Source organism: Mastigoproctus giganteus, chromosome 3 (assembly GCF_048544385.1).
Source record: "Mastigoproctus giganteus isolate SK-2022 chromosome 3, ASM4854438v1, whole genome shotgun sequence".
NCBI lineage: Eukaryota > Metazoa > Arthropoda > Arachnida > Uropygi > Thelyphonidae > Mastigoproctus > Mastigoproctus giganteus.
In genome coordinates, this window is record NC_143577.1 from 35436406 (window position 1) to 35463165 (window position 26760).

General features: G+C 37.5%; 1 protein-coding gene across 1 annotated transcript in view; it reads left to right on the plus strand.

The window, feature by feature from the left end:
* The window catches only part of LOC150087865 (SH2 domain-containing protein 3C), an 81978-nt gene that overhangs the window by 12528 nt on the left and 42690 nt on the right, over positions 1-26760 (plus strand). Inside the window, exons 2-3 of the mRNA XM_090369240.1 lie at positions 17351-17478; positions 20035-20146. Coding sequence (XP_090225366.1) covers positions 17351-17478; positions 20035-20146 — 240 coding nt within the window. The remainder of the gene's footprint in view (positions 1-17350; positions 17479-20034; positions 20147-26760) is intronic.

Genomic DNA, 26760 nt, shown 5'->3' on the forward strand with positions numbered 1-26760 from the left:
CCTGTTTCTTACATTTCATTCAAGGTTAGATTTACAACCCACACAACAGCCAATAATACAACGCCTACTTGCTATTAGGTGACAGCCTAGAAACTTTGATATAAACACACCCTTGTTTCTGTTACAGTTTGTCTGTTAACTGTCAAACCCTTAAGACTTCTGATAAAGATTATAAGTTTAGAAAACTGTTAAATTTGCAAAGAGCCATAAGCCTAGAAGTTCCCATACTTGCATACGCATTGCCTGCGTGTTCTGTAATCATATACTTCTTCGATAGAGCAGGCACAAATCCTTTCGACAGGCGTTTTAAAAACTAAGATTAAAAGTTCCACAATGTACGACAAGCGATGGATAAAATCTTCCCTTATTACCTTGTTTTGTAGCATTTTCTTGACCTTTGACCTTTCCCAATGTCATTTCTCGTTTAATGATCACGATGAGCATCCCTATCATCTTGATTGAAATTCTTCACCACGTCGCTTCTTGGAGTACCCATCCTTTAAGCGGCTTGGGAATGGGGGTAAGGGGATAGAGAGTATATCTTCTCAAGGCCGATAAGCTGGTTAGGGTCATAGCAGGATTGGATGCCTGCCTACCGATTCGTAGTTAAACAGTCGTGGTTTTGAAAATTGTTTGGTTTATGTGTTTTCATTCGTTTAAATAACGGAAAAAAGAGAATCAGTTCCTGAAAATTATTTTAAATCCTGAAGTCCTGTATGGTAGTGTTATAGGATTGTACGTTTATACTTTCAGCTTTATACAATCCAGCTTGATAAGTATTTCAAAAGTTTCGTTAATGATCATTGTGGAGTATGAAGTGGTGGCAAGTTACTTGACCACTTACTGTAGAGAAAAAGAAACAACGGCTGTTGTCATTCGCGTTCCATAAGTGCCCTGAAAAAAAGAGAGAAAATGAAATAAAGAAAAGAAAAAAGAGCCAGCCTGAAAAAAGCAACGCAATAGTTTATAAAAAAAAAGTTGTTTTTCTACTCCAATTATAGGGAACGAAGGATGTATACAACCCGTTGCCCCCTACGGCTATGTGGCTGTTTTATAGCGTACTTTGAAAAATTCTGGGGACATACAAGGACAGTGTCGTTTGCCAAATGTACTTGTATTGCTGGTTTCATTTTATTTCTCTACGTTCTTTTTATATAGGTGTATTTGAATTGATGTGTAGTCTGGAACCAGTATTGATGCCGTCTGAAGGTAGAGTTGCTTGTGTAAACTGCTACTAGTTCGTGGTTCACCAAAGCAAATGATCACGTGCCAGATTACTTGGATAATATATATATTTTATAAACTGTACATGAAGGCGACAAGCATGTGATTATTATTCGGAATGTTTTAAGTGAGAGGATATTAAATAAATCTTGATAGGATAATTGGCAGTTCTGTTAAAAGAGACTGGGTAGCTAGTCACTACGATATGGATTTTTCGTAGACTGGAATGTTCTTGTTTACTGAGGTAAAATAGAAATAATTTCGCTTTGATTTTTTTTTATTTTAATTTTCTACTTTTCTAATTAATCTAATTCGATTATTAACATTATCGAATTAGAATAATATATTATTCTAATTCTGTAATATATAAATAATATTATTTATATATTAATATGTTATTTATATTAAATATACATGTGTTTATGTATTATTTATATATTAGAATTAAATATATTTATCAAATCATTCTAATTGCCAGTGTATGTCACTATTATATATATATATTTTTTTTGTTTTAAAACATACTTTGATATAGATACAAATATTTATAGGGCGACCTCTATGGGCGGATCTGTTCCTTACACCTTCTTATCGTAAAACAATCCAAATTCGTTCTGTTTAACAATGCTTGTAAATTACTTCGTAATAAGTTTATCCTCTTAGAAAATAAAGAAGTTTAATATATGTAGAGAATTATTAATTAAATTAAGTTATTTCTTAAATTAAAAATTAAAAGTTATGTGTCGTTTAAAATAAATATTATAATTATATCTAATTACTAGTGTTTATTAAACCTCTTACATTCGAATTAATTGCATGTAGTTATACGTCATTGTAGCCATCAGATTATCATATCTGTGGGAAAAGAGATGAGAGAAACCTGTTTTCATAAATTATTTAAAATCGATTTAAAAATAGAGGTAATATAATTAGACTTTTCTGATGGAAAAGTTCAAGTTCTGAATGCAACATTTGATTTATGACTCCTTCACCAGTGCTTTCGTAGGTAGCGCAGTTGGTATAATCATCATCCTCCCCAAACCGGGTGGAAAAGACTTGAGTTCGAATCCCATCAATAACGCGAGGAATTGCTGTGGGTCTTTTTCACAACGTGGCTGAGTTAATCAGGCGAGGGTAGCATAGGTTTGTTTGTTTTGTTTTGTTTCTCAGACGAGGGTACATGGTTTTTACTGCTGGAAACTCGGGTTTTTCGTTCAGCAAACAGCAAATCGACCACAGAACACATGCACGTTACAGACACAATATACATCTATATATTGCAATATGGTCTAAGTTGTTGACGGGTCTAAAACCCTACAACGGATGGACAACGGTCCAGAATTCTTCATGCGCTAAGATCCGATCTTGTAGAGGAGTTGGATTTATTATCACAGTACTCACTGGGATAATGAGATAGTGTGATTTATTACCTTCAGCCTTGTTGAATTCATGAGAGCTCACAGCCGCGGTTTAGGCTTTGCTTGGGTCTTATAAATGAATTATATGACCCAATAGGACGAAAAGCCCTTATACGACTCAGGTCATATAAGGGCTTTTAGTCCTAAATTTACTTGAGTCCAATTTGCTGTCTCTTATTCTTGATTTTTTTAACTATTTTTTCCTTCAATCAGCAAAATTGATAGACCGAACCTACGCTTCCACGGCAATAAAAACTTGAAGGATAAAAAAAAAAGTAAAAGAGTTAGTATGTACACTGGTATTCAAAGAAAATACATCACACACCTAGGAATTTCACATTTCTAACCCTTTTTCGCAATGGTATGTTACATTAATGATTAACATCACAAAAAGAAATATAAACAAAAGAGATTTATTAATAGTTAAGGCAAAGCTAAGTAATATTTGACAGGTGCTCTCAAAATATTCCAAAATGAGCATTTGCAACCTTTATACAACGGTTTTGGTAAACACGACAATTAGGGCTGAAATGTTATCAGAAGCCCCCAATTTGCTTCAGTTTATCATTTTAAATGGAAAACAAAATGAAAAGTTCACCAGTTGCAAACTAATATTTAGTTGAACCGCCTCTGCCCCTGATGACAGCAGCACACCGTCGAGGCATTGACAAGATCAATTTCTGAAGATAATCAACTGATAGTTCGTGAGTCCAAACACGAATTATGGCTTCCTGAAGTTCACGAAGGGTCTTTGGCTTCCTACAGTCCCACCCTGTGGAGGATGGGCTCCTCCTGTCCCTCTCTCACTTTAACTTCCTATTTCCTGGTGGACTCCTTTCTCCATCTTTTACCGTGGACGCCCTCTTCCATCTTTACCTTTACCTTTCTCCAAACTGAAACTGTCATTTCCCCGCGTTCCTCTTCCAATAAAAATTTCGAGTTTTATTTTATTTATTTTATTTTTTTTTTTACTAGAGCCCTCCCTGGCAAGCTCAGGCAATGTCCAGGGTTCACTCTTGCCAGAGACCTATCACTCCCTACTGCCCAACCTACCTCACCGTGGTGCTAGACTGTGGTGTTCCACGGGCCCCTAGGCCAAATGGTAGGAGGAACAACAAACCAATATAACCCAACTTAACCCTACGCCCTCGTGAGTAACATAGTTGATAGAATCGCCGTCCTCCTACACCGGGTGGAAAAGACCCGAGTTCGAGTTCGTCGATGACATGACGAATTTTTATGATGCTTTTTCACAACGTGGCTGAGTTAATCGGTCTCAGGAGAGGGTAGCATGGTTTTTCTTCCAAATACTCGTTTTTTTGTCAATAAAACGGAAAATCGACCACAGAACACACGCAGTTTACAGACAGTATATACAGAGCAATATGGCCTTAGTCTGATTTTCCTAAAACCCTACTACTACCGAACACTACTGACGCAGACTACACAATAAACACACACACACTTTCTGGCCTTTACATTGTATTGCGTCAATTTTTACAAACGCAATACGATGTAAAGACCAAAGATCCCCGGAGCCGCTTGACAAGAAATACTAAACACTATGTCCACTTGTGTCAGAAGATGCAGGAGGATGGCCCTCGGTAAAAATATGAGGAAACAAAAGGGGGGAAATGGGAGTGTTTTAGGGGGAAAATCAGTAACAGATGGAGCAGAAAGTGGAAGACATCTTCAAGAAGAAGAAATTGCGATCAGGAGAGTAGAAGACAGATTGATCAGTTGTTTATCTCATCCTAAAAAAATTCCTGAGGTCAGCAGTGGATATTCCATCCAAGTGGAGAGGTAGTTCAGCTTGGGTCAACAGTTGGAATTAACTCCTGGAAATTTCCAGTTACCAGTAAAGTATTCCCAGATAGCTGAAGAAGCAGGCACTGATTAGGTGGGGAAATAAATCTAACCCATGTGGAGTGGGATCAGTCACACAGTTGTTCCACAATGGATGTATATCAGACTCCGCAGGTTTGCATAGCAATTCCACCCCAGTTTGGCCGGGATCAGCTCTTATCCCACTGCTGAATAATTCAAGAATTCAGCAATGAAAGCTTGTCTTTTAAATATATTGCAAATTAACCTTTTTGATGAATTTGTCTTAAAGTAGTGCAATACCAGTGTAACTTGCTGCGAAGACAACATTTGGGATGAGCATTAAGATCATTGCATTTATCTTTTAATTTCATATAATTTAATAATTATTTTAAACTCCTCACCTGAAAAGCATTATTTGCTAGATAGATACTAATTATAAAGCAACAAGAAATACAGAATTTTAAGTTTGGAGTGAAGAGGACCCTTCTGAGATTCCTCCAGGAATCCGCTTCTGCTGCGTGAGCATGTCAGTATAGAGTAGACATCAAAGGAGTCGATCCTAGATGACTTACTAACCCCTATTAAGCCAATGAAATATCCAGTACAGGGCAGAAACGTATCGGGCAACCGGAGTGACACCTTTTTTCCTTGAGATTGATAAATGTTGTGTAAAGGATAGCTTTTCGTCCCAGATAATCCCTAAATCATGATGACTCTCCACAGTTTTCAGGGGTATGCCATTCACATCGATTATGACAATTATTCTTTTAATTTCCGTTGGTAAAAGTAATTTGGGCAATTTTTCTGGATTCAATTCTAGGCCTGTTGTTTTTAGGAAGTTTGCTAGCTCTGCTATTTCTCGAGAAACGATCTGAGACGTACGTGAAGCTATGTCAGAATCCTGTGGGTAAATGAATATTTTAGGTCATTTGCATAAGACAAAATTTGCTGTGCTGTGACATGAATAAATCTAACTCTGCTGCGAAGAGAATTTTGGATAGGACCCCATCTCGTGAGAACCATCTGTTTGTGGTGAGGTCCAGGGAAGTGCTTTCCTGTTTCACAATAACTTGCCGATCTGAGAGTAATTCTTTCAATAGAGAGTAACTGACCAGTTATCAAAAAGATTTTCTAGTAGAACTTCCTGTATGCCACAAAATGTATAAAATACGTTAGTGTCTTTAATTAGCGCTTTGGAAAATGAGATCCGCCCAGCTGAGAAGGATTGTCTTGTCAATGTTGCTGTGCTGGTTTATAAGATTCTTCTATAGCTCGCGAGTCTCTTCATAAGTGCATTTTATAAGGCTATCCTTTTACCAATGGAAGCTACCCCTGTCTTTTTAAATCTAGAAAAATTCTTCTGGGTGGAATGACTCCGCTAGATTCTGGTTTCTAATTTTTTTGCCAGTGAGTGTATGTCGATCGGCCCGTTGTTAGTTGCAATTCTATGAAAGTAACCACGACAAATAGCGAGGACTTATAGTATAAGAGACAGGAATCTCATTGTAAAGGATTTCACAATATGAGATGTACAGGGGTAGATAAAAAAAATTGAAACAACTGATATGAAAGTGCTTAAACTGCTGATATGTTTAATGCACCCAAAGCAACTGTATCGAAGTGATGTCTGCATTCATCGAGCATGGAACTCCAAAATGTGATAAAATGAATTGTGGCAGAAAATCGAAGGTGACTGAAAGAGACCGCCGGACACTTAAAAGGATTGTAGCTGGAAAACATAAAACTACTGGTTTAGAAATAACTGCAGAACTTAATGTGAGTGTCAGATCCAATTTCTAGCAAGACAGTTCCGCGAGAATTTCATAAAGCTGAAATTTATGTCAGATTCGCTATTGCCAAGCAACTCGTTACTGGTGGTAATGCTAAAAAGAGGATGCATTGGTTTAATAAACTCAAAAAATGGACACTTGATGATTGGAAACGTCCTTTTTCAGATGAATTTTTTTCAACATCAAGAAGAGTTTACGTTTGGCAAATGCTAAAGGAAGCGCATCATCCTGACTGCCTAATGCCAACCGTCGAACATGGAAGAAAATCAACAATTGTTTGGGCAGCAATATCTTGGTGTTCTTTAGGTTCTATAATCCCTCTGAAGGAGGAATAACTGTCACTCATTACCTTAATATTTTGAGTGGCCAGGTTCATCACATGGTCCAAACATTGTTTTCCACTAAAGATACCAAGTTTCGAGATGATAATGCTCTAGTACATACAGCCATATGTGTCCAATTTGGGTATGAGAATCATGAAACTGAGGCTAAGCATGACCTGAACAATTACCAGACGTAATTGGGCCACTGTCGGTATATCTGGAGAGTGAGAAGCAGATTCCCACCACCTTCATCACTTAAGGAGCTTGATGTGTTCCCTCATGAAGAATTTTCCAATATTCCTCTTAAGACAGTTTAAGATCTATTTGAATCTATCCACGTAGAATACAAGCCGTTTTAAAAGCAAAGTGTGGCCCAACACCATATTAATGCATACCTGTAACCCTTATCGCAGGTGTTTCCATTATTTTCTTCACTGCCTTTATATTGATGCCCCTGATACTTTGGTTTGTACAATTTGTGATAAATTGTAAAAAAATATTTCAAAATGATCAAGGAGTTCCCGTGTATTTTTCGCATGATATATTATAGAGTTAAGATGAGTATAGAATAGAAATTATAAGGAAAAAACAAAGAATTTTACAATTGTGATGTTATTAAGACGTCACTGAATTACAGTATTTTATTTATTTTTATTTTTTTATTTTTTCAAACGATATTGCTACCATGGTAATCAACAGCTGCTCCCTCTGGCTGCCAAGAACGAGTTCTTGGTACGGATCATGGCACTGACTGATACAGTTAACGACAGGTTTGTTATGCGATGGCACTGCGGAAACGTGTGCAGCCGTGGTGAAATGTGCGGAAACGACAGAAAAGCTACGGTCCGAATTTCTATTAAGAAAAAAAAAAAATGACCTAAATGATTCAGACAGAAGTGACAGGACTTATTTCCTCCAATAGACGCCAAGCTGAGAACACAATGCAATTAAGGAATGGGAAGGAATTTCCACGATTTCTCTATTCCTTTTTGAAACGATAAAATATTTACAAGAAAAAAATAATAATAAAGAATAACTAAAAGTTATCTGCGTCAATAACTTTTATGTAAAACACCGAGTATGATTATATATTGCTTAACATTCTCTTCATTACGAAATACTCATTACCAAGTTGGAAGGATGAGCTCCTTTGGAGTTCCAACATACTTTAAAAGGTCACAATTATAATAAGACAGAGCAACAACCCACTAAGTACTTCAGAACTGTTCACAACCACCAGAACTTAACGGAAAATGCTTCCCTGTGCTTCGCGTGGTCGACGCTATCCAATTATGCAATTGCAATTCCATTATATCAAAATGTTTATACCAAAGAGGTTTTTTGGGCTGAACGCCTCAGACTACGGAATATTTACTAATTGAGAAAGTTAGTGCTTACCATCATTTTAATTCGTAGTAAATCTTCGAAGTAGGTGAAATGGCATCGTTTTTGTTATATCTCATATTGTGAATGCCTTCACAACGAGTTGCCCTGATATTAAACTACCTCGATGCCATTTCACCTTCGGTGAATTATTAAGGGCTAAAATGATACTATGCATAACGTGTTCCATTACCAAAATGTATATAGCGGACAAGTTAGTGCAATTGCATCATTTCTGCACGTAGCCAATTACCTAAGTAGTTATGAATTGACATCATTAAGTACATCTCATATTGTGAATACAATAGTCTTCTCCTATGGTGAAGCGTTACTTATTCGAGTGCAATATCATGGCAACTTGTTTGTGAAGGTATTCATAGTATGGATATACTTAATGATGCCAATAGTAGTTGGCAACGTACAGAAATGATGCAATTGCACTAACTTGTACGCTAGTATAATATTGTCAATTAATCAGTAAATCTATTAATCTTGATAAACTTTATTGTCAATTAAATTGTACTTTTAACTCTATATATATATATATATATATATATATAACGACTTAATCGTAACAAATAATTAATACATAACTATAGTGGTACACGTGATTCGGAAGTTGTATAAAGGGAACTCGTAGAAAACACTAGATACCGAAAAAAATATATATATAACATAACTGTTTTGGGATATAACTTAAGGATTTAATTTTTGTTTTGAATTTTATTGAATTAAATCGGAATCATGACTCTGACCAGAGCAGCAAAGCAAAAGGCTCAAGCTAATGGGAGTGCTGTGGTTCAGGGGAGAACTGAGGGGGGCAGTTGCCCTCTGAATCACAGTCTATTAAAATGCACTGTTTGCTTGATGTTTGCGGAGCAGTCGGGTACGGGACATGATACTGCCAAGGGGGATGTCTTTGTGTGTGCACGATGTAAGGAGTGCAAGGAAATCAGGCGACAACTCAGCGTTGTTATGGGCCTTTATGAGAGCTTGAAGGACAGGGTGGATGCCCTCGAAGGAAATAAATTGAGGGGCCCATCAAGCTCTCAGCTGCCCACATCAACGCCAGAGCTTGCACTTGGTCATCAGGCAACACAGAAGCAGCCCCCTAGGCAGAATGCGCTGGTCCCACAGGAACTAGTAGTTGTTGGTGACTCTATTGTCAGGGAAACGGGGAACATACTTTGTAAAAAGGATAGGTGGAATAGGACCAGGGTATGTCTGCCAGGGGCAAAGGTTGATGACGTTGTAGAGCGGATATCATCTTTTAAGGGCACAAAAGGTGATATAGTTGTACACGTTGGCACTAATGATATTAAGAGTAGGAGACCGGCGGAATTACTTAGCAAGTACAGGTCACTGTTGAAAAAAAGCCGTGAATTAGGGTTGAACTTGAAAGTGTCTGCAATTCTGCCCAGACACGATAGGAGGGAGTATATGATGAGAGCCTTGTCGATCAATTCGGCCCTGGAGGGATTGTGCAAGGCTCAAGGGGTAGAATTTTTTTCAGCCTGGACTGTACTTGTTAACAGGAGAGATTGCTTCTACAGGGATGGGATACACTTAAATAGAAAGGGTGCAAGAATTTTTGCTGATGCTGTCGAGGCAGTGTTAGGTGGGTCGGAAAACTGCTAGTTGGGGGGGATACAAGGACTAATAGATTAACAGTAGCCACTGGCAGAGGTGGAAGTGATTCTTGCACTGCTTCTATTGAAATGAGCAGAAGTCTGAAAAACAAGATGCAGGATATTTCAGAGACTGCTGGTAGTCATTGCGGTACAAGTAAACACATGGGTTGTGTTAGGGTAGCTAAGAATAGAAACAGGTGCATGTATACCTGCGTGTACACCAATGCTAGGAGTTTGGTAAATAAATTTGATGAATTTGAGGTATTGCTCAAAACATCAAAGGCAGATATTGTTGGGATATCAGAGACGTGGTGTCACACAGATATAAGTAATGCGGAACTGGAATTTGGGGAATACAATGTGTATAGAAAGGATAGACAGGACAGGAGGGGAGGAGGGGTTATGCTATTAATTAAGAAACACATAAAGTCCAAGGAAGTGAAGCCAGTCGACATCGATGGACAGGGCAGTGTCGAGTCAGTTTGGTGCGACATAAGCATAGGGAAATCAAAATTGAGAGTAGGAGTGTGCTATAGGCCTAATGACTCTGATGAGTATAATAAGATATTGTACAGGGAAATAGAGTGGGCCAGTAAATCTGAGAGTCTTATAATGGGGGACTTTAATTTCCCAGATATTGACTGGAATTTGTGGGTTGGTCACTCGCACACTAGCAAGGCTTTTGTGGATTTATTGGATGATTGTTTTCTACATCAGCATGTTCGTGAGGCAACAAGAGGGAGCAATACTCTTGATCTGATTATCAGTAGTGATTCTTCATGCATTAAGAACCTGCAGATAAATGAACCACTAGGTGGCAGTGATCACAGTGTGTTGAAGTGGGATTTACTCAAGGAGGTAACTACCATCAGAGGTAAAGGGAAGGGTTTTGTTTTCGTAAAGGCGACTATGATGGTCTGAGACAGTATTTAAATTCTATACAGTGGGACCAACTGATGATGTTACCAACAGCAAACTCAAAATGGGAAGCATTCAAGGAACTAATCTTGGAGGCTACCAGGCTTTACATACCAACTAAGAAATATTGTTCAAGGTTTAGGCCTAAATGGTTGTCAGATGAACTAATGAGACATGTGGCAGAGAAGAAAAATGCATGGGATACATACAAATTAATGGGTGACATGGAAGCCTATGATAGATATAAGTTGGTCTGTAACCAAGTCACAAAGGAGATTAGGCAGGCAAAGGCAGACTATGAAAAATCCTTGGCAAAGGATGCAAAGAAAAACAGAAAAGAGTTTTTTACATACTTGAACTCGAAAAGGAAAGGGATGAATCAGATTGGTCCACTGGATATTGATGGTTCAACAGTTGAGGATCCTGCTCAGGTGGCTAACAATCTAAACGAGTATTTTGCATCTACATTCACGCATGAGGAGTTATTCAGGAAGGAGAATGATGTAGGTAAAGTAAACATTGGCAGTGAGCTGGATGATTTTGTAATAACTGAGAGGAAAGTGGAGGAGAGATTGTTGAGGATAAACATAAAAAAGGCACCTGGGGTGGATGGGATCTATCCAGTTATATTAAAGGAGGCAGCAAAGGAAGTATGCAAACCCCTAGCCATAATTATGAGAGCTTCTTTGGACTCAGGGGAGGTGCCCATAGACTGGAGATGTGCAAATGTAACCCCAATTCACAAAGGAGGATCAAAGGCTGACACAAGTAATTATAGACCTGTTAGTTTAACTTCTGTTCCAGGTAAATTAATGGAGGCACTGGTTAAAGAAGCACTGCAGGATCATCTAGACAAGAATTCAGTTATAGCTCAGACGCAGCATGGTTTTGTTAAGGGCAGGACTTGCCTGACCAATTTGATTGGATACTATGATGTAGTCACAAAAGAACTGGATGCAGGGAATAACTTTGATATTATATAATTGGATCTTAGAAAGGCTTTTGATACTGTTGCACATGGAAGACTGCTGCACAAATTGGAGCAGTGTGGCATTGGAGGCAAATTGCTGCTATGGATAAGGGGATGGTTGAGTGGCAGAAGACAGAGAGTGGTAATCAATGGACACTGCTCAACGTGGACTAATGTTATTAGTGGAGTTCCTCAAGGTTCAGTGTTGGGTCCGTTGTTGTTTTCGGTGTTTATGAATGATATTGATGATGGGATATCAAGTTTAATGTCCAAGTTTGCAGATGATACAAAGGTTGGCAGGGTCGTTAAGGACAATACTGACGCTATGCTGCTGCAACAGGATCTGGAAAGGTTGAACAGATGGGCTGAGAGGTGGCAAATGAGGTTTAACATCGACAAATGTAAAGTGCTGCATATGGGAAACAGTAACCCCAGAGCAACGTATCAACTCTGCGGTACTACACTGACAGTGGTGGAGAATGAAAAGGACCTGGGGGTAATTGTGCAGGCAGATATGAAGTTCTCTGAGCAGTGCAGACGAGCTGCAAGAGTAGCGCATGGTGTCTTGTCAATGATATACAGGAATTTTTCTAGCAGGGATAAGGAGGTGATTATTCCCTTGTATAAGGCAATGGTAAGGCCACATCTTGAGTACTGTATACAGGTCTGGAGGCCTCATTTCAAGAAGGATGTAGAGCTGCTGGAACGGGTACAGAGAAGGGCAACAAGATTAGTAAATGGAACAAAGGGTTGCTCTTACGAAGAAAGGCTTAAGTTTTGCAAATTACAGAGTCTGGAGACTAGGCACCGGCGAGGTGATCTGATAGAGGTGTATAAGGCTTTGAATGGTTTGAGCATGCTCAATGCCAATGGGATTCTTCATCTTTCTCAGAATAATCACCTCAGAGGGCATAAATTCAAATTGAGGAAGGACGGATGTCGGATAGATGTGCGGAAATTTGCCTTTGGCCAGCGGGTGGTTGGTTGGTGGAACCGACTTCCATCACTTGTTGTTGAAGTTGATAGCCTAAACAAATTTAAAGCTCAACTGGACAGGTATTTCGAACGAACGGAGGGGTGAAATGGGAGTGGTGTGTTTTTTTTTTTTTTTTGGCTGATGCTGAATAAGCTTGCTTTCTTGCATCATATGCCTCTGCTAATGCTAATGCTAATGCTAATGCTAATGCTAGTTAGCTCCCTACGTGACCTACGCTTTTCTGTAACTATTCTGTAATCAAAATGTATATATTGTTTAATATTTTTAAATATAAAAACAGAAAATTAACCACGGAACACACATAATTTACAGACATTATATACGGAGCAATATGGCCTTAGTTGCTGAAGCTCCAAAAAACCCTACAACAACAACTTGAGGATTTCAATCTAACGCGCTGATCTTCTGTCTGGAATTTATTGCTGAACCAATCTGAAGTAATCACAGTCAATGGCTCAGCCGAGATTTTATCCAAGAGTTGAATTCTAGTGGTTAGAATTCAGAATGTTTTGAAGCAGCAAAGTTTATTAGTTGTACCCGAAGCTCAATTCCAAGCACCATTCGAATACTGCTGTACGTAACATTTCTTTGTTTTTTTTCAAGTTTTTTGTCATTATTCATCTTTATTCATCCTATGTCATTATTCATCCTACGGCCACCTGTTTTTCGCCCTCATTGGTAACACAGCGGATAGAAACACAACCCTTCCCACATCGGGTAGAAATTTCTTGGGTTCGAATCCCGTCAATAAAACGATATACTTTTATGGGCTTTTCACAACATGACTAAGTTAGGCGATGGTTGCCTGGTTTTTGTACCGGAAACTCGGATTTTCATCCAGCAAACAAGCAAATAAACCGAAGAACACACGCAGTTACAGACACAATATACTAACGCCTCATAACCTTAGTTACTTTGGTGCTTAACAAACCACTTAATATGAATGCAATTGCATATCCATTTCTGGCAGATATGGTTCATTTTTCTTCCTAAATCCCAAGGGTGCCCATAAACCCTTGACAATATAGTGTATTTATGAAAACTCGCAGCACGTCAGTGTACTTTATCTCCCATTAATATAATAATGACAGGAAAACAATATGTGGCTGTATGGATGATAGCAATTGTAAAAAAAAAAATTAAATTAAAAAATGGCTCTCATCCAGTTGTATGGTGTCGCTACTGTGCAATACAATCATTCCCCTATGCACTCATTAGCCGTACCTTTTAACTTTAAGTAAAACTAATCTTAGAACAGGTGATATCCTGAGACGTGTTAGCCGAAGGCAACATTTGTGATAATTTTTTTTTTAAATATTTATAAATGAGGTGTTTTTATTGTTTCATGCCAGGTGGAGCTGGTGCACGACTGTGACGTAATATGGCATTGTTCGACTTCCTGAAGTCGAAGCATGTTACTTAGCTTCTAGTACCAACAAACACTGATGTTCTCAAGTTTTTTTCCAATGAACTCGACAATTAGTAGAAATAGGAAGCAAATGTGATAGTTTTGAAAATTAATCTCTCCCATTAAGTGAAGGATTATCAAAAGTGGGTAGGCATTACTTCTTTACTTAAAATTTAAATTAATAGAATATAAATGATGTTTTTCTTACAAGTTTGATAAATGTAAAATACATCATTAAACCCTCCGAATAAGAAACATGATTCAATAAAAAGTCTATAATTTAAGGCGAAAAAAATAGATATAAATTTTTATTGTAGATATTATTTGATATTATATTTGTTATATATTTGCAATTTATATAATCTAAAAAATATTGATATATCTACGAGAAAATTTCTATTTTTTGAATTTTTTTAAAATAACGATTTTTTGTAAATATAAATATACTAAATTCAAAAATTTTAATGAGGTTTATTAAATTACGAAGTTTTTAGGAATCCTTTCCCAATTTTAAAAATTAATAACTCGAAAACAATAGATATTGTGTCGAAAACTGATTTTCTGCATTCAGTATATGTGGAATGTTTATTAAAAATTAAAAAGTTTGAAACTTGGCCACCGGAGGGCGCGCAAAGTGATTAATTTATGAAAATTACACAAAGCTGGAATTTTTAACCGATCTTCAGTGGCATTCAAATCACCAGGCGTCCACCATTATGTCTGAGATATCCTCACAACCAAAATTCTGTTGGGAGTTAGGTCGGGTGATCTTGCAGGCCAGGGATGTGAAAAATAGCGATTGACTGTTCGCTCTTCCGTGGGATTTACTCGTAGAAGCTATTTTAATATGGGGCCTAGTACCATCCGGCCCTCGTGGGTAGCACAGTTGGTAGAATCGCCGTCCTCCCTACATTGGGTGGAAAAGATCTGAGGTCGAGTCCTGTCGATGACGTGGAATTTCACAACGTGGCTGAATTAGTCGGTCTCAGGCGAGGGTAGCATGATTTTTCTCCCAGAAATTCGGGTTTTCGTCCAGCAAAACAGAAAATCGATGGCAGAGCACATGCAATTTTCAGACAGTATATAAGGAGCAATAAAGGACTTTATAATCACAGCTTAGATATTATATGATGACCCTTGCAGGAGTATAGCGAATAAAACCATCGAACTCTACACACCCGGTGAAAAAAGCCTGAGTTCGAAACCCACCAATGGCGCGAGAGATTTATACGGGTCTTTTTACCAACGTATTTGAGTTAGTCGTTGACAGCAGAGGGTTGAATGGTATTTCTTCCGGAAACGTTGGCTTTCCATCCAGGAAATCGACCACAGACTACACGTGATTTACTGAATATACTGGTGCTTCATAGCCTTAATAGCTTTGGCGCTTAACACACATATTACCACGCATGATATTATGATTATCTTGCATTACAGCGTTGCTTATGTCTTCAGGAAAGTAACCAACGTACAAGTATAGCCGTAAAAAATAAATAAAATAAGAAGAAAGTGAATTTTGATTACATATCCTTAACGTTCATCACGTTTACGTGCTGCTCGTGCCATTTAATAAGGAGAATACAAAAGAATCACGCACATAGCTTTCCCCTTTTTTTCGTTTTCTGGACTTCCTTGACCAAGTGTAGATGAAGGGCAGATAGAAATAACAGAAAATGAAACAAAAAAGAGATGTTTGGGCTATACATGTACATCTTTATAAATAGAACAGTAATTAGCGATGCAGGATTACCGAGAAAAGGAGTTTGTCGTTTGTAGATTTTTTTTCAATCTCGGTAGACCAAGATTCAAATTCGAGCAGTCCAATTCAGAAGAAGACCAGTGCCCATTGAAGTATCTAAAGAAAAGGCATGCAGCAGGAATAAAACGTCTATGAGACAGGGATTGGAGAGATAATTAAATTCCTCTGCCGTGCTGTGTCTTATGTCTGTTAATTGTGTGTGTTCTATGGTCGATTTGTCTGTTTGCTAGACGAAAAACCTCAGTTTCTGGGGGGGGGGGGAACCCTGCTATCTACGCCTGAGACCGACTAACTCAGCCACGGAGTGGAAAAAAGCCCATTAAAATTCCTGGTGACGATACCACTGTGCTACCCGCGCAGACCATGGCTATTGCACTACTTGAAGTGAATAAATTAAGATTTCCTTCAGGAACCATAAAAAATATCTGTAAATGGCAAGATTTCCCATACGATATACTCGCCAGCTTCACAGAAGTGCCTATGTCTTGTTTTACTTCAAACAACACTTCCCTATATCACCACTTTGTACATGAAGTAGTACAAAATTGGGACAACCCGTTATGAGAAAGCATGACGTTCAGTGTTAAAACATCTCAAAATGCTGGTTATTTGAAGTAGTGCAATATCGAGGCAGTTCGTGGCTAAGGTTGGATTGCGAACGGTATAACAGTCATTGAGCCCTTTGCTACAACATGGACTAGTCCATTCAGTTCATTTCTGATTGGTCAACAGAAAGGTTAATCTCTTTAGCAATGTTTTTTGTCTGAGAACTGTCACGTGTTCTTTGCTGATTTTTTTTTTCAATGGTGACATCTATTTTCTTAACTAGTGTAAACTGACATCTATAGGTGCGTTAACATATATGCATAAGCGCCTATTGTCCTTATCATGTCACCCGTCCGTCTGTCTGTCGGCATGTAACAACTCGACTCCAGTTGACGGTTTTTCATGAAATTTTATATTTGATTCATACAGAAAGATTTGTCGAGCTGGAATCCGGAAATTATTATTTCTTTTCTATTTATTTTCTATAAAAATTGTATGTAAAAAAGAAATTTGTAGATTAAATGTAGTTTTAATGAGATAGTATTAGCTTTGGACAGTCCGTGCACGCTTCGCGTGTATTGTTACGTAAAACTCATGAACGTGATGTCGATTGTGAAGAGATACATACATACAGAGAGAAAAGAGACTTAAAAGTGTATGGGAGAAGAGTAATAAATATTGTACAGTTGTAATTAAACTGAATGCCTAAGTTTCGAGAATATAAAACTATAGAGTGTTCTATAAAGTTATAATCTTAGTAATTAAATGATGAGGAGATAACTATATTTACTTCTATTAATCACAGGGGAAAAAATCATTTAATTTAAGAAAAAAATAACGCGCCTGAAATGTAACGCCTGCTTACATTGTAACGGAAGTATGTTACCGGATGTTTAAACATTATTAGCAAGAAAAAGTTCAATCGATATCGCATTTTCAGTGTATGGTTCGTTGGTCCCTGGAAAGCTTTTAAGATCATTCATAGCCTCCCCTGCCCCCACCCCCAACCACAGAAATCTAATTATATAAATGAAAGTGTATTACTCCAGAACGAAAAGATGGATCAATACTAAATTTTAGGTTGAAATATTTTGTTATAGTTTTGGTAATTTTTTTTTTTTTTTTTTTTGCATTAATTCTTTTGTTATTATTGCAGGGGTTGCAGAGGTGAACTCCCAGTTCGACATGTCATCCGGGAGACCCCACCTGGCTACTGGTCAGTGGCTTTTGAACCTTGACCTCAAGGAGTACTATCATCTGTTCAGGAAATACAATGGAGTGGAGGTATGAAACGGAAATTAAAGGTCTGATTTTTCTTTAATCTTGATTAGAAATGGTAAGAGTTTTCGTTAGGCCTAACTAAAGAGTCTTTTAGTGTCAGTACTATTTTCAGTTCTAAATAGTATGTATTTTTTAGATTATTTTATAACTAAAAAGTTTATTTTTTAGATGTAGTAGTAGTAGTAGTAGTAGTGGCGGCACGTGATGCAAGAAAGCAAGTGTAGGAGCTTATGCAGCATCAGCCAAAAAAAAAAAAAAAAAAAAAAATCACACCATTCCCTCCAAATGCCTGTCCAGTTCCTCCTTAAATTTATTTAACCTATCAACTTCCACAACGACAGATGGAGGTTTGTTCCAGCAATTAACCACCCGCTGGCTAAAGGCAAATTTCCGCACATCTATTCTACATCTGTCCTTTCTTAATTTGAACTTATGTCCCCGTAGGTTCGTAAACTGAACAAGTGGAAGGATCCCATCAGAATTCAGCGTGCTCAACCCATTCAAGGCCTTATAGACCTCAATCAGATCACCGCGCAGGTGCCTAGTCTCCAGCCACTGCAATTTGCAGAACTTAAGCCTCTCTTGGTAAGAGGATCCCTTCATTCCCCTCACCAATCGTGTTGCTCTTCTCTGTACACGCTCAAGCAAATCTACATCCTTCCTAAAATGAGGCCTCCAGACCTGTACGCAGTACTCAAGGCGCGGCCTGACCATTGCCTTATACAGAGGGACAATCACCTCCTTTTCCCTGCTAGCAAAATTCCTATGTATCATTGACAAAACCCCATGACCTGCCCTAGCAGCCTGTCTGCATTGCTCAGAAAACTTCATATCTGACTGCACAATTACTCCCAGGTCTTTTTCATTTTCTACCACCTTAAGTGTAGTACCACACAGTTGGTACGTTTCTCTGGGGTTACTTCTACCCATATGCAGTACTTTGCATTTGTCAAGGTTAAACTTCAGTTGCCACTTCTTAGCCCATATGCCCAAATTATCTAGATCCTGTTGCAGTAGCACACTGCCATGACTGTCATTAACAACCCTGCCAACCTTTGTGTCATCTGCAAACTTCGACATTAAGCCTGATATACCTTCATGTTATTTATTAGGGGAACTGGTATAGATTTTTAATTTCCAGTTTAGGAACTTATTTTAAAACAAGGTTCTGAAAATGGTCATTGATAGCAATATCTATTTTACAACATTAGAGCCTGTTGTACATTATTAGACTTTTAACTTTTTTTCCATTAGTGTAGTATTAAAACTATTTCAATAAAATAAATATTCATAAAACCTTTGCCTGATTCGTTTCTGATCCATCAATTTTCAAATTAACTGGTAAAAATAGATTCTATAAATTTGCAGTCTTTAAAATTTTAATGTGTTTATATGAAATTGTGTAGGCAGGAATAGAGGGAGGGGGGGATCCAATCTGATCAAGTTTACAGAATTTTGAAAAGTGTACTTAGTGGCGCCATCTATGAACGACAATATATATCACTCGTGATGCAGTAGCCGTCCTGCTTTTTTTTTTTTTTTTAAGAAACCATGAATTTGTAATAAGATTATTGGAATTATTTTAGAATTTATTGATTGCATAGAGTTGAAAAGCCAAGAAAATGTTTGAAAATAAAACGTAAAAATTTCCTCCTTTTGTCTGGATTCGATCTTTCTTCACATAGTGTGAAATTCATTCTTTGTTTCTTTAAAAATAGACTAATGAAATATACTTCTAAATATAATTACAAGAATATTATTTTGGGAATAATTAATTAAAAAATCAAGTTTATAAATTTTTATTAATTAATCCATCCCCCTCCACCTTTATTTATTTTCTTAACCGTCTTGAATAATACTGTATCCAAGATAAGTTGGTTTAAACAATGGACATTTAATATACTTTATTTTGTTAATACTAATGGAAAAAAAAATGTTGCCAGTACTATTGTAGAAATAATATTACATTAATAATATTATAAAAATAATTATATTAATAATATTGGGAAAAAACCATATTTATTAATTATATTGGGAAAAAACCATATTTATTAATTATATTGGAGGAAATCCTGAAACTTTAGTTACAAAATACACTACAGTATTACATTTTATATCAAGTGATTTTGTTACGTTTTATAGCCGGAAGATGGCGCTAACAACTTTCAGTTCGAAAATGCATTTTTAAATTATGAGTTCAAGTGTACGGGATGGGATATAAATTTTAAAGATAAAAGTAGGCATTAAGTGAAGTGGTTCATAAATATTAACGTAAAAAGCACTGACCAAGAAAGAATTTCCATATTTAAAATATGGAAATTTAAAAAAAAAATTTTTTTTTTTTTAAATAATGTATTTTAAATTTCCGCTCGGTAATTTAAATTAAAATTGTTGCTCAGTTATTAAAAAAACAGCGGAATAGTATCGATCATTGTCACTGATAAACCGAATCAGATTTGGTTTATTCCGAGAATTGACTTATCTAACTGTAACTAATTTTATCTTAATTTATCTATAATTGCAGTTTTATAATCTTACAGTATCCACTTTTATTTTCAGGATATCCTTGGTTTATCGGAAAGTGAACTTAAGCAACTAGGCGTCAAAAATGGTTCTCATCGAGCAAGAATAATGTCATCACTGGTAATTCTGAAAGAAAAATATGAAAGAGGTAAGTACCAACTGTTATTGTTGTTGTAGTAGGGTGTTAGGAGCATCAGCAACTAAGGCCATATTACTGTCTGTAAGTTGTGTGTGTTCTTTGGTCGATTTTCTGTTTGCTGGATGAAAAACCCGAGTTTCCAGGAGAAAAACAATACTGTCCTCGGCTGAGACCGACTAACCCAGCCACGTTGTGAAAAAGGCTCATTAAAAATTCCTCACGTCATCAATGGAACTCGAACTCAGGTCTTTTCCACTCGGTGTTTGGTAAGGACGGCGATCCTACCAACTGTTAACGCATCCAAAGATACAATTTCGTACTTGTGCTATCTATATATAAAAAAAGTAACATAATTGCGTTGTACACACGTACAACGAATTAAAAAACGCTAATATTTGTTCAGATTTAATAATATTTCGCTCAACAAGGCTTATATTATTGTTATTCCTTATTTACTAAGGTTTTTTGATATACACAATCATATTTTCCATCGACCGATAATATAATAAAACGACCGATGATAAAGATGGGTTGTAATGTAAATTTAAAGATATTTTCGAACAAGTTAAATGGGATTAAGTAAGGGCAAGGACAATATTCTGATCATCGCATATCTGTGCGTCATCCTCTGATACTGCTCAGTGAATCTCCACGTGTCCTTTGCAATTTTAATGTCCCTTTGTTTAAGGTGGTTGCGAAACATTACACTGTTTTAACAGTAACGGGAAAAAAAATACATACATACAACAGATGCTTCTCTTCATCTCTGACTTCACATGCATACAACAGAACAGATTGCCCAAGAGGTGCCATTTCAAATAACTCTAATGGAAAAAGTGTTTCGTATTACACAATTAATTGTTAACTAGAGACATGCGTGCGCATCGAGCCAGACAAATAATGCCTTTTTTATTTCGCCTTCCCACTTGGGAACATTAATAATTATGTTTCGAAAATGCGACACGATTTCACCTGGCGGCTACGAAACGTATACAGGGGGACACGAAATGCAAATAGTACTCCGTGCTAGTATACGAGCCGACCCCACGAAAAAGGGCACTTATGAAATTTTGCGTGTTGTAAGTTCGAGCCTACAGGACGAGGGTGTCGCAACCTTGGGCGCAAATATTAAGAAATTTAGTTTAAAAGAAATTATAATTTTTAAAAATAAATCCTGTACAGATCCCATACGCGGTTCACATTTTTAGACAATGAAATACGAGTCCATAATGTTCCCTATGATACTTATCCATTATATAGTCTGAAATTTTTCACATCTGAATGTACAGTAGATGTATAATATTTTTTCGGCTTATTAGCAACCTGTTCAGGGTCATCAGTGCTATTGCAACTGATATCAGACAAGCCGAAATGGTTCATTCCTTTCTTCCCGGCGTTCATATAAGAACACGGGAAGCAAAGGAATGACATTGCATTGCATTTTTGATGTTCTTCGCATCCTTAGTCATAGTCCGTTCTTAACTTAGCTTGCCTAACCCGCTTTGTGACTTGATTGCAGTCTATTTTGTATTTACTGTAGGTTTTTGTGTCCCCTTATAATTTATAATCATTCCATGCAATCTTCTCTGGCACAAGTCTCATCAGTTGAACTGACATCATTTAGATCTAAGACTTGAAGAGTGTTTCTTAGTTGGTATGACAGGCCTAGTAGCTTCTACGGTTACTTTCCTCAATACTTCCCATTTAGAATTTGCTATTGGTAACATCAGACGATCTCACTGCATAGAATTTAAAAAACTGTCTCCGGCCACTGTAATCATCCTTACAGATGCAAAATCCCTTCACTTTACCCTTGACAGTAGTTATGTCTTTAAGTAAATCCCACACCAACATACTGTGATTACTGCCACCCAGAGTCTTTTACCTGCAGATTCTTAATGCATAAAGAATCGGTGCTAATAATCAAGAGTATCGCTTCTTCTTCTTGTCTCTCTACCATGCTTCTGCAGAAAACAGTTATCCAATAAATCCACAAAAGTCTTCTAGTGAGTGAGTGAGTGACTAACCCACGAGTTCCAGTCAACATCTGTAAAGTTTAAATTCCCAATATAAGACATTCTGATTTACTGTACACCTCTATTTCTCTGTACAGTATCGTTGTACTCGTCAGAGTATTGGTCATTACTGGACACATTGTGCGACGCATGGGTAGCATCACCACAGGACATCCTACAACTCCTTGTTGAGCCCATACCAAGATGTATACGGGTTGTATTACGGGCAAAATGTGGCCCCACGAGGTATTAGGTAGGTTTCTAATGCAAAACTGACTGAATGTATATATACAGCACATAACAGGCTTTGTTTGAATTTAAACTTTCTAAGAGAAATTGAAGAGTCACGTTATGAAATGGGAATACAATAGTGGTCTTATCAACAGAACATTTCCGAAAAAAGGCAACATGATTGGGAAGCGTTCGTCTATATCTGATTAAATTTAGCATTATTAGCGATAAACATTAATTAAAGTTTGCTTTACAGTATTATTCGCGCTCTGTTTGATTTGCAATCATAAATGTGCCCCAGTACCAACACAATTTACGCCAAAGGCCAGGTGAAATTGTGGTGTGAACCTCATGAAGCCATGCATCCAGACTCAAGCGGCTGGAGGTGATATCATAGCATGGAGTACAAGTATGTTCTTTTGGTACGCACTGAGTCTGCTCGTACCGTTAGATTGTCGCGTTACCTTCAATGAATATTCTTCTGTCGTATCGGACCAACTTCACCCTGCCATGCTTCACTTTTATCTAAAAAAATAAAAATAAAAATACATTTTTGATAAAAATAAGGCTTTTTTTATAAGTTTGTTATTTAAAGAATTCATGTAGTGTCATCATCTCTAAATAGAGCATACAGCAATAGTAAGATGATAACTAGGTTTGTCCGAACTTGTGTGGTCTGGTGACACTCTACGCATCGGAAATCTGGTACTCAGCCCCTCCAACCTACCTGCGGCAGTTTTTGGGGATTGAGTACTGGCTTCTTCGATCCCTCGATAGGACTTCAGGACATCCCCTTATTATCTCTAGGAGTATACTACATTCGCTGCATGGAATGATCCCTGGAAAGCAAATCATCACCACTCGTAACATAATTCCCCCCCCCTCATTTCGGGTAGACTGGATGCTCCCAGCATCGATAGCCTCATCATCCTGCCCACGAAGAACAGCAGAATAACTAACCGGCAAACATGTATGATCAGACCTGCCCTCAACCAAATTAGCTCGCCCAGCCATATGTTCCCAGCAAACACGATTGGACTCCTCAACAACCTCAACCCTGAGGCGATTTGCGTGGACAAAGCGTACAGATTAAAAGCTTTTGCTGATACCTACACAATCATGCATTTTTAGATCTTTCATTTCACCATCGCTTTATGTGGCTTCTATGTTAGAGGATGATTTGCGCTCCTTCTTCTGTTCCGGACAGACGCTAAATGTATTTAGAGTATCTATTTAAAATGTATTAGAGTATTATGTTGAACATAATCTGTCTTAACTTCTGTAATTAATTATTGACTTGATCTCTGTATGTTTTATTTTACCCAATATAGATATTGTATTAATTTTTTATAGTTGTGCTTACCCTTCTAGCGTTTGATCGCTGTTTAGGGGTGGATGTAACTTTTCTTTACCTGATTAAATAAATAAACAATAAGAGTCCAGACAGTGCTTCGAAGACAGCTCCACCGCTTCTGACGTCATTGCAAAAGGATAATGCAGTCGGTGTAGTCGGACGAACAGTGATTCTCGATCAGATTTAAACTTTCAATTAGTTTTAGCAGTAATCCATCTTTACTGTGAAGAGTACGTATTCCAACGTCACACTGAACTTTAATATTGATATACGAATAGTTCAATAACAGTGAAGTGTGCATCCATTTTATTTAATTGAAACATGAAACTTGATGTACAAATACAAATTCTTTCAAATACAGTTGCCTTTATTTGAAAGAAAAAAAGTGGCGTTGAAGCGCTGCGTGCCTGGATGTACTTGTATATCCAACAATAATTGGAGAAATTTCCCCACATTTAACCAAAAATTTAGCAAAAAACATGTGAAAAAGCCCCATAAAAATTCCTTGCGTCATCGACGGGACCCGAACTTAGATCTTTTCCACCTGGTAGTGGGAAGACAACGATTCTACAAACTGTGCTACCCACGAGAGCAAGATTAAAGAAGTCAATGAGTCAAAAATTGCTTCTCAATGATATTGTATCCTATCTGCAAAAAAAATTGATTTTTCTTTATGTCTTTTAATAATAATAATGGTTTTAATAATAATGGTGTTTTTAATAATAATGGTTTAATAATCATGAAAATGATTAATTATGAATGTCTAATGATTTGTAGAAGCATTGTTATTTCTCCATATTTGGAGTTTTCTGGATTTATAGGAAAAATACTAATTAATTGGAAGAATGATTATTCATTGTGAGATAATTAATTAAATGAGACTACACTATTATATTACGTGGTAGATTTATGTAATTTATTATTGAAATGCTACAATTTGAAAGATTGATACACCTTAATGCCAAACACTTAAATAATTCTGGATACTTTCTGGGAACTCCCCGTTTCCCATCTTCAGACCTCTGGGTTTAGAACTTTAGTTTGAGGTACAATTTACTAGAAAGTTTTACAAAATCCTGTTAATAATCTAATTATGTTAAATAATTAATTAAAGTTGTAGAAGTTACCGATGGGGTTACAGTTGCTTGGTTTCAACTTTGGGTTAGAGAATAATTCTTTCTTTTGTGGTTTATGAGTATTACCCATAAAGGAAAGCATTATTTTGCAGCCATGAATGGATGTGCCTGGTCAGAAAAAGTCCAGATAACTGCTGGCATCCAAATGTTGAATTACTAGGATCAGTTTGTCATGTGGGACCTGGTGTCCTATTAGAGGCCGCCGTAGCCTAGTGGTCAGGCGCGCTGGTGCATAAGTACACGTGCCTTGAGTGACCGGGGTTCAAGCCCGTGACTGCTGAATACGGTGCTGTTTCTTGTATTCTGTGTATCTTGTAAACTCCTCTGACCGTTTGGTCGTCCCGGAGTATAAACAGAAATTTTATTTATTTTTAAGGGGGGCCATGCACCAAGTTGTGCGCCCTGAAACTCTTTGCTTACACTGTTATATTGTGTTGTTGTTTGACTGTAGCCTTTCTGTTGCCCTGCACAAGTTTTGTCAGCATCCGTTGGCCTCCCGCATCGACGAGCTGTTTCCATCTATAGGATCCTGACAGGGCTGCAGTTCCCGAGAAACTCATTCTAGGCGTCTGGCACCGACTAACATGACACGTTCAAAATCACTTAAATCTTTTGTTTTGGCTATTCTTGCACTGAATTGTGCACAGCACCCTAACGTATCTTCCCACCTGTTTTATATCTCAAGGTACAATCCCGCCTAGTTTGGAATCACGTTGTAGTTTTCTCAATTTTAAAAGTTTTTATTAAAATAGGATCAATTTGTTAATCAGTTTGATTAAAATATTTTCTTTTATGTGTAAAAATGAATAAACTTAAATAATATTTAAGAAATTTCTAGAACATTCGAGAATATACCAGAAAGGTGCAGAAGACTCCTGATGTTGTAGTAGTAGGGTTTCAGGAGCATCAGCGACTAAGGCCATATTGCTTCGTGTGTACTGTTTGTAAATTGCATGTGTTCTGTGGTCGAGTTTCTGTTTTGCTGGACGAAAAACCCTAGTTTCTGTGAGAAAAACATGCTGCCCTCGCCTGAGACTGACTAACTCAGCCACTTTGTGAAAAAGGCCCATAAAAATTCCTTAAGTCATCGACGGGACTCAAACTTAGATCTCTTCCACCTGGTGTGGAGAGGACGACGATTCTACCATGATTTCTAAACCCGTCGATAACTTGCTGCAACTTAAATCCAAGCTGGGTTCAATAGGAACCGAGAAACTCCCGTATCTACATCCACTGTAAAATTTCGTCTTAAACAAGCAGGACTTCATGGTTGTGTAACGGCCCGAACAAAAGCCTCATTAAAAACGGAAAATCGAAAGAAACAATTGGCTTGTGTGCTAACAGCCATCAAAATTGGACAATTGAAGAGTAGAAAAACATACTGTTAACGGATGAATCCAAATTTGAAATTTTTAGATACAAGCATAGAGTTTATGTGAGACGATCTAAGCTCTAAATGTGAAACGATCTAGGCACTAAACACAAACCATATTTTTTCGCCAAGGAGGCTGTTAGATTCAAAACGTTCTAGAAAGGCCACGTACCGTTACTGAAAATTAAACTTAGCGAATTCATACGTTTCTTAAAAAACAAATTCCATACACAAAAGAATTGAGTAGATAAAGGATGTTCGCCTTTTTTCCTTGGTCCAACGAAAATATAAAGGTATCATGAATGCGGCCAAGCATACGACAGTTACCGTGACGATGCATACGCTTATATCAGAGCAGGGTACCCTGCCTTACATGCGCAACGCTGGAAATCATTTCCGACACGTCGGGAGTGAAGCGGAACAGAATGAAAACCTGGAGCTCATCTGCCTTCCTCCGCTGGTTGCGAACATGTTGACGTTGTTTAATGGGACATGTCGAGACAATACGTGAGTCT